General features: G+C 43.2%; 1 protein-coding gene across 3 annotated transcripts in view; it reads right to left on the bottom strand.

Moving 5' to 3' along the window:
* Positions 1-72: 72 nt before the first annotated feature.
* Positions 73-12,426, bottom strand: part of IST1 (IST1 factor associated with ESCRT-III) — a 41,295-nt gene continuing 28,941 nt past the window's right edge. For 2 of the 3 annotated variants that reach the window (XM_047790877.1, XM_047790875.1), the window contains exons 5-10: positions 6,934-7,017; positions 6,309-6,419; positions 5,216-5,410; positions 4,444-4,536; positions 3,143-3,188; positions 73-1,415 (exon numbers count right to left, since the gene is read on the bottom strand). In XM_047790877.1, coding sequence (XP_047646833.1) covers positions 1,216-1,415; positions 3,143-3,188; positions 4,444-4,536; positions 5,216-5,410; positions 6,309-6,419; positions 6,934-7,017 — 729 coding nt within the window. In that variant the 3' untranslated portion in view covers positions 73-1,215. The remainder of the gene's footprint in view (positions 1,416-3,142; positions 3,189-4,443; positions 4,537-5,215; positions 5,411-6,308; positions 6,420-6,933; positions 7,018-12,426) is intronic. The other variant, XM_047790876.1, reaches the window with a different exon arrangement.

Below are 12,426 nucleotides of genomic sequence, written 5' to 3'. Positions count from 1 at the left end.
CTTAAAAATCATCTCCACTAAAATCCAAATGTGTCCCCTCATGATTTGACCAAAACAGTGGAGAAAGCAGGGCACAGAATTTTTACCTTTATTAGCAGCTATTGTGATGTGAGATACAAATCAATCAAAAACATTAAAGAAAAGTTGCCTGAAACAAGTATGTACAGATATACCACACGGAAGCCGAAGTCATATTTTCCAATCCCAAAGCCACCCCTGTGGGGAAAAATGGCCTTACCAAGGGGGCAAGACAGTTATCCATCAAGGAAAGCAGAAGACACCTACAGCCCTCGGCAGCAGAATTTATCTGCGCTCAATTCTGAAAGGTTCTCTAATCATAAAGTTTTCAAATGAAAACAGGAACCCTATTTCCCCTGTAGGCTTTCCAGATCACTACCCAAGAAACTTGAATATTTCTATTAAGGCTACTGGAAGCCCACCTTAGCCTTGAATGGTGACTTTTGCCCATCATGTGATCTGTCCTTCCCTGGCCAGTAATGCAATCCAACAGAACATGCATGAGGAAAAACAGGAATTTATATAGTGCTGCCTCTACTAAACAGGGAGACGCAGCACTCAAAGCAAAAGGCCACAGAGGGCTCCCTGAGAATCCAGTAGACTAAGAGAGACCTTCAACTTTCCAAATAAACTTTGCAACTGGATCCAGGTGGAACAGCAGTGCCCTGCAGCAAAGAGTAGTGTATATGTCAATGGAAAGACCCAGCTTCCAAGAACTGGTAAATTGGCTTCCTGAGCCATCTGCTCGCTCTCCCATTTCTATTAAAGTGAGAAAGTACACACCATGGCCTTGGATCGCACCACAAATCCTTCTGTACAGGACTGAGATACTTTGTGAAGCACTCTTATCCACTATCCAGCCATCTTTGACAGCTCTCCTCACAATACTTTGACCTTCTCACTCCCTGTGGAGGGACAGTGGAAAAGGCAAAGAGAACCAGGCATCAAGCTGACAGGAAATGGACAAGCACAGTTGCCAGCAGCCAAGTGCTCCAACCTTAGTATTTCCAGTTGTTAGTCTCCAGCAGCGACAGAACTGGAAAGCAGGAGAGTTGGACAGAGCAGAAAGAGAGTCCAGAGGAAGAGAGTGCTCAGAGATGGTTAATAGATGAAACAATTTCACGGAGATTCTTTGTTACAAGGAGAAACTGCTCAGTCTCAATTCCCAGAACTTGGACATAGCCTGGTTTAGGAGTCCTATGTTTTCTTTTTCAACTCTTCAAATCTCCGGGAAAGATCATCAAAGTCAATATCCTCAGATGCTGAGGTGTTGGCACCAGCAGATGCAGCTGGTAGGGTGTCTGGCACAGATGGCAGTTCTGGCAGTACAAAGTTGTCATAGGTATCCACGGGCCTGGAAGGGGTCTTTGCAGAAGCTTCTGGCTTGGGTCCGGGACCTAGATGAATTAGGGTAAAGAGCATGGTGTTAAAAGACCCCAAAGAAATGGCTCAGATCCTCAAAGCCCACAATCCCCTTTGGCAAAAACAATCCAAATACTTACTGGAGGAAACACTGGTTTTTAAACAATTATTATTACTTAATTCTAAAGGTAAGTAAGTTTTCAGGACAATTTAACTGTTAAATTTTCTAATTACAGTTGAGTCTGTTTTATTTTCCCATCATGAGAAAAACGTTTTAAGGGAAAGTCAAGGTGTGGTGCATGGGGCTAGACTCATTTAAATGGGTGGTTGCCTTTCACAAAGGTCTGTTCCCACAGTAACAAAGACCAAGGAGTGGTACTAGAATTCTGTTGGGATGAGTTACTCTTTAAAGGGAAAAAAATTTGACAAGGAATGTCTAATGTGACACAATGTGATTCCTAGTCCTAGCTTTTATACTTCCTGCCCTCACTACTTACGGTATGTTTCTATGTTGATCTAAGTCCTAGAACAAACCTAAACTGTAGTTTTAGGAAATAAGAACAGTGCTTGCACCTGGAGTGGAACGGGACTGGGAAAGAACACAAGGTAACCTTTTGGAGCGATGGAAACGTTCTGTATCTTTACTGAGATGGTGGTTACATAACATACATTTGTGTACACACCGACATAGAAACTCAAGAAAACATACACTCCAGTGTATTTTCTGTATGTAAATTAAACTATCCCCATTTTTTTTTTTGTCTTTTGTTGTTGCTATTTCTTGGGCCGCTCCCACGGCATATGGAGGTTCCCAGGCTAGGGGTCTAATCAGAGCTGTAGCCACCGGCCTCCGCCAGAGCCACAGCAACGTGGGATCCGAGCCGCGTCTGCAACCTACACCACAGCTCACGGCAACGCCGGATCGTTAACCCACTGAGCAAGGGCAGGGACCGAACCCGCAACCTCATGGCTCCTAGTCGGATTCGTTAACCACTGCGCCACAACGGGAACTCCATATCCCCAATTTTTAAAAGTACCCTCAATCTGGGTTTCTAGAGTGCTGGTAGTGTTTTACTTTTTGAGTGAATGGTTTCATGAGCATGCCTGCTTTGTGAAAGTCATTGAGCTACTTACTTATGATTTTTGTCTATTTCCACCTATTTAAAGCCCATTTTTTGTTTGTTTTTGTCTTTCTAGGGCTGCACCTATGGCATATGGAGGTTCCCAGGCTAGGGGTCCAATCAGAGCTACAGCTGCCAGCCTACACCACAGCCACACCAGATCGAAGCCATGTCTGCAACCTACACCACAGCTCATGGCAACACCAGATCCTCAACCCACTGAGCAAGGCCAGAGAGCAAATCTGCAACCTCATGGTTCCTAGTCGGATTCGTTTCTGCTGCACCATGATGGGAACTCCTAAAGCCCAAATTTTTTTTAAAAAAATTGGTATTTCCCAGCACAGTGAAAGGTGAAGCAATGAGAACATAAAGAACGTGAGGGTGACTAGAAACTAGACAGTGACAAAGAATAATGATACCACTACTAGAAACAGGGAAGTTGGGAGGTTTTTTTGGAGCCAGGCAAGATCTTTTCTTTTTATAAGAAGGAAATCATGAGTTTGGTTTTCACCATGACATGTGGGAGGGACAGGGTGCGTGGGTAGAATCCCCAAACATAAAAACAGTCTAAGGGAGCAGCGTTGAGAAAACACAGCAGAGGGTTGAGTACTGACCACTGAGGGTTTCTGACCCACACTCACCAACGATCTGCGAAGAGACATTCTTATCAGCATTAATGTCATCAACCTGAAACACAAAGGTCATTACCACAGGAGAAAGCAAAGGCACCACGGGTGAAAGCAATGGTTTTAGCCCATGTGTTTTGCAAAAGCTAGCTGCTCAGCAAAAGCAACAAAACCTCTTCCAAAGAAAATGGCCTTCCACTACCTTCCCGATCTTCCAACCAGGTCGATAACATTTTGAACGTGTTAAGTGCCAAGCACAGAAAAAGAAAATTCTGGGAGTTCCCGTCGTGGCACAACAAACAATCCAACTAGGAACCATGAGGTTTTGGGTTCAATCCCTGGCCTCACTCAGTGGGTTAAGGATCTGGCGTTGCCGTGAGCTGTGGTGTAGGTCATAGATGCAGCTTGGATCTGGTGTTGCTGTGGTGCAGACTGGCAGCTGTAGCTCTCACTGGACCCCCTTGTCTGGGAAGCTTCATAAGCTGAGGGTGCGGCCCTAAAAATCAAAAAAAAAAAAATTCTTACCACACCACAGTACCTCTCTTTCATCTGAAACCTTCACCTTCCAGTCAGAGAAAAAGCGCTAAACCACCAAATCCATCTCTAAGAACCAAGTCCTCAAATAGCAACGAAGATCTTCTACCTCATTGCCAGGAACAGTTGCAGGCAATGCTTCGATGCATGCAAAAGCAAAACATAAAAACCAAAGGGAAGAACACTAAGTGAGCTCAGGAACAGGGAGATCTCCCTAGTTAAGGAAACAAGGCAGGGAGAAATCATCTAATTCTGAACCACAGGTCTTACACTACTGTTCAAGGCATCATTGCCTTATTTGCTAGTACAGCAAGTTTTAACTACAAGATGAAAATATAAAATTGATGCTATCGGCTGTAATTTATAGACACTTCTGTTTAAGGTTAAAATCTGGTTGTCATTCCTTTACAGTGTTCAGAATTTACAAAACATTTTAATTATTTTTGCACCAAAATTGTACCAGTTCAACATGATTCTCTGCCTAGTTAGTCTGGAAAGAAAAAAAAGTCTGGTTAAGTGCCATCCCAGAACTTTCTGGGATCTGCAGCTCCTTCCCAATTCCTGGCTTGACTGCAGACAAAGCACTGCCAATGATGCTGCTGCCACCACCACCACCACTCCCCATTTCCAGGGAAATTCTAAAGCAACTTAAGATTCCAAAGCACAGAGCAATGCTGGTATGAGGAGTTGATCAAAACTTTGCCTTCCCTGTAGCCATTATTTTGCTCTCTCTTCATGGGATTCACTCTCCCGATGCTTATAAAAGAGGCTCAGGCACTTACAGATTCATACGATGGGGGAGTTGCTGGAATCTGAGGTGGATGAATATTGGGAAAGGCCTGATAAGTTCCCAGTGGCAATCCATTGAAATCCGACTGCAAGAGGAAAAAGGCAACGTCAGACACACTGCCCTCGATCTGCAATTTCTGAAGTCTGTGTATGGGAAGGGAGAAATAAGGGTGTTTGTGGAACTATTTTCTCAATGTGAATATATTTACAGTGAATACATACATTTAAGATATATTAAATATATTCAAGAGCCCCCAAAGGGAAAAAACGTGCCTAAATATACCACGTGTGATCAGGAGCATTCCAGACTTTTAAAGATTTGTAGCTAAAGGCTATTCTTCTGATTACTAAATTCCTCAATATCTACAGGAGAAGATTCTTACCAGACTTTCTTACTAACAATGACTTCCATCTTGTTTATAAAGGAAGTTTTTCTACCTGGTAATAAGTGGTAACAACTGACATTTGGAAAAAGCTACTCGTGTGCCTACAACAAGTCCCAAAGATGTTCGATAAACCTAGCGAGAAATTTTTTTTCTATCAAGACTGTCCAACTTACAATTACCAATAGGTGAACCAAAAGACCTTCTCTGCATCCCAATGATATATTGTGGAAAAAAAATGATTCCTAGGGTAATACCAAGTGTTGTTACGGCTAATTTCTGTTGACAGCTTACAATTCCTGAGTTATTCACAGAACCAAATTGTCATCTTCTGTTACGTGTTCTGGAGTTTATATCTATACTTATTTGTAGGTATACTTACTGGTCCCTTTGGAAGCGGGTACGAGAAAGGAGTACTTGGAGATGGCATGGGCATAGGCATTGGCACCGTTCCGTCAGGTCCCCCAACTGGTGCTGTGAACCCACCCCCGCCTCCTCTTCCAGAGCCCCCTTTCTTCACATCATCTGTGAATCCAACATCAATAAGATCCGTCTCTACTCCAGGAGGAGCTTCTGCCTAAGAGAAAGAGAGAACCCAGACCATTAGGCCCTGTCACAGGCCAGGTTCCTTAGGAAGCACACACTGAGACAGAGATTAGCGGTTTCCTGGCCTTGAGACCTGCGGGGAAGGGAAGGAAGCGGGGCTGCCATGCAGTCACAACACAGGCCTCAGCTGAATCCCCTAGAGAGCTGTGGAACTAAGACAGCCTACAGCGTGTGTCCCCAACTGGGGCAAAGGGGCAGAAGCCTTAAACTGCTGCAATGACCAGTTACCAAATACAAGCTGCCCCAGGAGAAGACTTTGGGTAAGGAAGCACTCTTCTCCTGACGGCTCCTGCTGGAGGGACAACCACTTGTGTATGAACCACAAGTGAGAGTCTCAAGAGCTGGGGGAATATATACTACTGTTCTCAAGTGTGAATATATTTGCTTGGGGGATGGTTCTCTGAGTAGTGCATCAAAGTATCTTCTACACCCCATCAATGTGAACTGCTGAATTACTATCTGCATACCTGCCCTTCTTACACTGTAAGCCTATTCAGAACAGGGACCTTGTTAACATGTTTTCTCTATATTCTGAGCTTTCTGTGCACTGTGCACATGGCAGGCATCCAAAAAATGTTTCAGGATCTGTTCCGGGTATGAGGGCAGAACACAGGGGGATCTTTCAATTGCTCGAACTTCATCGAAAAGTAACAATAATGCCATTTTATATTTGTTTCAGGGTGTCTACCTTTTCCTAGTGCTTTGATTCATTCTCTCACAGGCATATTTATTGTTACTGCAAAAGGCAATAACTGGACAAAGGCTTAAACTCCCAAACACAAACTTGAGTGCAAAGAATATGGTTCTTTTCCAAAGATGGTGCTATCTTCAGACTCATTTTCCTTGGTACTCTAAAAGACTAAACTTACCATGACCACAGAGTCAGGCTCATAGGGCACGTTGTAGTTCTTCGCAATTTCAATCAGGTATCTCTCCACCAGGATTTTGGGTGGGGCTTCCACACTCAGTTTGTGCATTAGCTGTAAGTAAAAGAGTTGAGCTGGATCTATATCAACCAACCTAAGCCTAATCTGTCTCACTTCTGAACTTGGTTCCTCTCATTTTACAAGTAAACTGAGGGGAAAAAAGCTCCAACCAGTTAAATTATTTTTTTCAATCATAAAACACATTACAAGACCCATGTGTTTAATGGGTTACATATGCCCCAAATTCTGGTAAAAGATGGATACTGCTGCCTTCCACACTGGAATGTGTCCACTTTTCCCCCCACCTTACTTCTACCTCCACAGAGCACAGGCATCGCAAAGGACAGGAGACAAAATCAAGAATGACACACAATGACAGAGTCCCACAATCTTAAGTGTAAGGAAATGACTGTACTGCCGACCAGACAGCCCTCTTCCCTTTCTCACTGTGAAATGTGCCACCCTAGATTAACCCTACTTCAGAGAGGCCAGTAGAATAACCGCAGGTAATAAAATAATCTGCCCCCACCCTACCCACTGCTTCATGTTTAACAAGTATGTCTCTTACCCTGTCATTCACAGTTCCAATCTGGTTGGTCCTACACAACTTGCCATACTCCTTGCTATACTTAGCACAGAGTTGATCAGCAACCTACAGAGAAAAAAGAACAGTAAATAAAAATGGAAACCACTCCTACAGAGGGTTTCAAGCTTCCTCCTAACAACAGTAAACATATTTCTGGAGTTCCCGTCGTGGCTCAACAGAAAAGAATCTGACTAGTATCCATGAGGACGAAGGTTCAATCTCTGGCCTCACTAAGTGGGTTAATGATCCAGTGTTGCCATGAGCTGTGGTGTAGGTCGAAGACTCGGCTTGCATCCCGCTTTGTTGTGGCTGTGGTGTAGGCTATAGTTCTGACTGACCCCTTGCCTGGGAACCTCTGGCTAGGTGCAGCCCTAAAAAGACCAAAAACAAAAATTAAAAAACAGGAAACATACTTCTATTACAAGATTTCCTAAAGACTGGGTCTGTGAAGCTTTTATTTAAAAGGTAAATATTAATTCATTTACTTATTCATCCACTGAGCTGCAATTATGTGCCAAACTCTATTATAAGCATAAACTATACTCTATAAATGATGCACAAAAACAAACATTATCCCTAATCTTATAGAATCTTACAGTCTCTAGGGAAAAACAATCATGACTCAAATAATCACAAAGATAAAGGGGCAAACGCAGTTGTGGTAAGGGGAAAAGTACGCCACGCTATCAGCTGACGACGGTAGAATCAGATCTGATCAGCAAGTTCAGATAAAAGCTTCCTGAAGAAAGCAATGCTTCACTGAGATGTAAGGATGATTAGGAGTTAACTAAACACGGAGGGAAGGAAGAAAAGAAATCACTATGTGCAGAGGCCTCTACTGGAAAACAAGGCCAATCCTCAAACCGAAATAAAATCAAGTGAGCCTCGAGTGCAAAGCCCAAAGGAAGAGGGTGGTAGGAAATGAAGGTAGATGGGGGACAGATAATGCAGGGCCATGCAGGCTTTATCAGGAGTTTCGTTTCTATTACAAGTATAACAGAAAGATACTAGAGGGCTGTAAAGCAAGGGGCAGCAACAGGATCAGATCAGTGCTTTGTTGGAATGTTGAAGAAACTAAAGGAAGCAAAAGCAGACGAAGAAAGAACATTTAAGACGTTACAACATGATGGAGTTCCATCATGGTGCAGTGGAAGCAAATCCAACAAGGAACTGTGAGGTTGCAGGATTGATCCCTGGCCTCGATCAGCAGGTTAAGGATCCAGTGTTACTGTGAGCTGTGGTATAGGTCACAGACATGGCTCGGATCTGGTGTGGCTGTAGTGAAGGCCAGCAGCTACAGCGCCAATTAGACCCCTAGACTGGGAAACTCCATATGCTTCGAGTGCGGCCGTAAAAAGCCAAAAAAAAAAAAAAGTTACTAAACAGTACAGGAAGGACATGACAAGTGCTACTGGACCAGAGTGGTCCCAACACCTAGTTCAGTGAGACAGCACCCAAAGTTTAATAGGCAGACTTTCCGGGATACCTGGTACTTGTAAGTTTGTGACTTTTTCTTTTCTGGGAGGAGGGGGTGCACCGTGGCATGTGTAAGTTCCCAAACCAAGGATTGAACCCTACACCACAGAAGCAACCCAAGCCACTGCGGTGACAATGCTAGATCCTTAACCCACTGCACCACAAGAGAACTCCTGTTACTTGTCTTTTTAGGGCCGCACCCTCAGCACATGGAGGCTCCCAGGCTAGGGGTCTAATCGGAGCTGTAGCCGCTGGTCTATGCCACAGCAACAAAGGATCTGAGCCGCATTTGTGACTTACACCACAGCTAACGGCAACTCTGGACCCTTAACCTGCTGAGTGAGGCCAGGGATCAAACCCGAAACCTCACGGTTCCTGGTTGGATTCATTTCTGCTGCACCACAGTGAGAACTCCCTGTTACTTGTCTTTTGATAATGGTTTTTGTTTTGCTTTATAATGTGTAGAAAATTTTATTTTACTTATATTAATTTATCACTCTTTCTTTATGGCTTATGGATTTTGTGGCATATTCAGGCTCTTCCCACTACGAGATTATTTTTTCAAATTTGCCAAATTTTCTTCTAATTATTTTATGATTTTTTAAAAACATGTAAACCTCTATCTGGAATTAATCTTGATATAAAGGAGGAGTATAGGAAAGCCAACAGACGAGATTTAGGTTAAAAATTTAAGAAGCGGTTGCCTCCACATTCCCATTCCTCTACCCACAAAGCTCTGTGACCACGCTCCCTACCCGATCACAACACAGGAGGCTTGCTCTCTGGCAGGGCTTAAACTAAAGGAACTCGACTCCCAGCACAGAGAGCAGAGATAAATATTGGCAATCGAAGAATTAAGTGTTAAGGCTTCTACAGGAGAAGAATGATACCTTTGGATTCCTTCTCCCCTGTGCTCTCAAAAATGCAGCCAGCCAATACTTAAACCTTCCAGGTAGAAGAAAGACTTCCTCTCTGGGGAAATTACCAACCCAAGGAAAGAAAACCAGTTCTTGACAGTCTGGAGTTTCCTCATGGTCTTAGATAATTCAACAGTGAGTTAGTACTGGAGGAATCATGCTCCCTGATTTCAAGCTATACTAAAAAGTGACAGTAATCAAAACAGTAGAGTACTGGTACAAAAACAGACAAAAGAGACCAACAGTATACAATAAAAAGCCCCCAAATGAATCCACATTTATGTGGGCAATTAATCTACAACAGAAGCAAGAATATACAATGGGGAAAGACAGTCTCTTCAATAAATGGTTTTGGGAAAACTGAACAGCTACATGCAAAAGAATCAAATGGGATACTTTCACACCATGCACAAAAATAAATTCAAAATTTATTTTTTGAATTTAAAAGACTTAAATTTAAAAACTGAAACCATAAAACTGAAACCATAAAAAAAAAGTTGACATGCTCTTTCACATCAGTCTTGGTAGTTTTTTTTTGGATATGTCTCCTCAGGCAAGGAAAACAAAGCAAAAATTTTAAAAACTCCAAATATGGAAGTTCCCAGGCTAGAGACTGAATCAGAGCTGCAGCTGCCAGCCTACACCAGAGCCACAGCAACGCCAGATCTGAGCCGAGACTGCAACCTAACCACAGCTCACGGCAACATGGGATCCTTAACCCACTGAGCAAGGCCAGGGATTGAACCCACGTCCTCATGGATACTAATCGGATTCATTACCACTAGTAATGAATTCTCTCTAGTACTTCACTCTTAAATATAGACAGCCAAGGGTCATCACCAAGCTTTAAGAGGAGTCTCTATTATAAAAATAGTCTAGGCGTTCCCGTCGTGGCGCAGTGGTTAACAAATCCGACTAGGAACCATGAGGTTGCGGGTTCGGTCCCTGCCCTTGCTCAGTGGGTTAAGGATCCGGCGTTGCCGTGAGCTGTGGTGTAGGCTGCAGACGCGGCTCGGATCCCGCGTTGCTGTGGCTCTGGCGTAGGCCAGTGGCTACAGCTCCGATTCGACCCCCAGCCTGGGAAGCTCTATATGCTGCAGGAGCGGCCCAAAGAAATAGCAAAAAGACAAAAAAAAAATTAAATTAAATTAAAAAAAATAAAAATAGTCTAAATCTAGGAAACAGAAAGGAAACACCATCTCACACCAGTCAGAATGGGCATCATTAACAAATTCACCAATAACAAATACTGAAGAGGGTGTGGAGAAAAGAGAACCCTCCTACACTGTTGCTGGGAATGTAAATTGGTACAACCACGATGGAAAACAGTAGGGAGGTACCTCAGAAAACTAAATATAGAACTACCATATGATCCAGCAATCCCATTCCTGGGCATGCATCTGGACAAAACTTTCCTTGAGAAAGACACACGCACCCGTATATTCACTGCAGCACTATTCACAATAGCCAAGACATGGAAACCACCTAAACGTCCATCAACAGATTAAGAAGATGTGGTGTGTGTGTATCTATATATGCACACGCGCACGCACACACACACACACACACACACAATGGAATACTATCCAGCCATAAAAAGAACAAAATAATGCCATTTGCAGCAATATGGATGGAACTAGAGACTCTCATGCTAAGTTAGGTCAGAAAGAGAAAGACAAATACCATATGATATCGCTTATATCTGGAATCTAATATATGGCACAAATGAACCTTTCCACAGAAAAGAAACACATGGACTTGGAGAACAGACTTGTGGTTGCCGTGGGGGAGGGAATCGGGTTGGTAGATGCAAATTATTGCCTTTGGAATGGATAAGCAACGAGATCCTGCTATATAGCATTGGGAACTGTAACTGGTCCCTTATTATGAAGCATGATAGAAGACAATGTGAGAAAAAGAATGTACATATGTATGTGTGACTGGGTCACTTTGCTGTAGAGTAGAAACTGACAGAACACTGTAAACCAACTATAATGAAAAATAAAAATCATTTAAATTTAAAAAATAAATAAAAATAAATACTTATGACAAACAGAAAAAAGAAAAAAAAAAGGAAACAAACATTACAAAAACAAGAAAAGTTAAAAAGGAACCATAAAATTCTTAGCGAGTTACGAGATACTACAGCCATGAAGAAAAAATAACTATTAATAAAATAGGTATTTGGAGTTCTCTTGTGGTGCAGCAGGTTAAGAATCCAGCGTTATCAATGCAGCAGTTTGGGTCAATGCAGTGGCTCAGATTCAATCCCTGGCCCAGGAACTTCCCCATGCCATGGGCACAGCCAAAAAAAAAGAAGATATTTGGAGAATTAAAAAGAGCTCTTGGAGTTCCCGTCGTGGCGCAGTGGTTAACGAATCCGACTAGGAACCATGAGGTTGCGGGTTCGGTCCCTGCCCTTGCTCAGTGGGTTAAGGATCCAGCGTTGCCGTGAGCTGTGGTGTAGGTTGCAGACGTGGCTCGGATCCTGCGTTGCTGTGGCTCTGGCGTAGGCTGGCGGCTACAGCTCCGATTCGACCCCTAGCCTGGGAACCTCCATATGCAGCGGGATCGGCCCAAAGAAATAGCAAAAAGCCAAAAAAAAAAAAAAAGAGCTCTTAAGAAATAAAAAAGGAGTTCCTGATGTGGCTCAGTGGGTTAAGAATCCATCTAGTATCCATGGGGATTTGGGTTTGATCCTTCGCCTCGCTCAGTGGGTTAAGGATCCACTGTGGCTTCAAGGCTGCTATGACATAGGTCACAGACTTTGGCATGCATCCAGTGTTGCTGTGGCTATAGCGTAGGCTGGCAGCTGCAGCTCTGATTTGGCCCCTGGCCTGGAACTTCCATATGCCACAGGTGCAGCCCTAAAAGGAAAAACCAAAATAAAAATAAAAACGAACAGAAGATAAAGGAAATCTGAAAAGATAGTTTGAGAGATAAGACTGAGACAATCTCCTAGTGAGTAACTGGCAAAAACAGTAGAGAAAGCAACTCAACTGAATTTGTACCTCAGCAGTCAGTACCACAGACATGTTGTAGCAGGCAATTTTTCAGTTAATCTCTCTTTTCTACTAGACTC

Source organism: Phacochoerus africanus, chromosome 8, assembly GCF_016906955.1.
Source record: "Phacochoerus africanus isolate WHEZ1 chromosome 8, ROS_Pafr_v1, whole genome shotgun sequence".
Lineage (NCBI taxonomy): Eukaryota > Metazoa > Chordata > Mammalia > Artiodactyla > Suidae > Phacochoerus > Phacochoerus africanus.
Note: the sequence above shows the minus strand (reverse complement) of the source record. Positions and strands in the feature narration are given on the sequence as shown.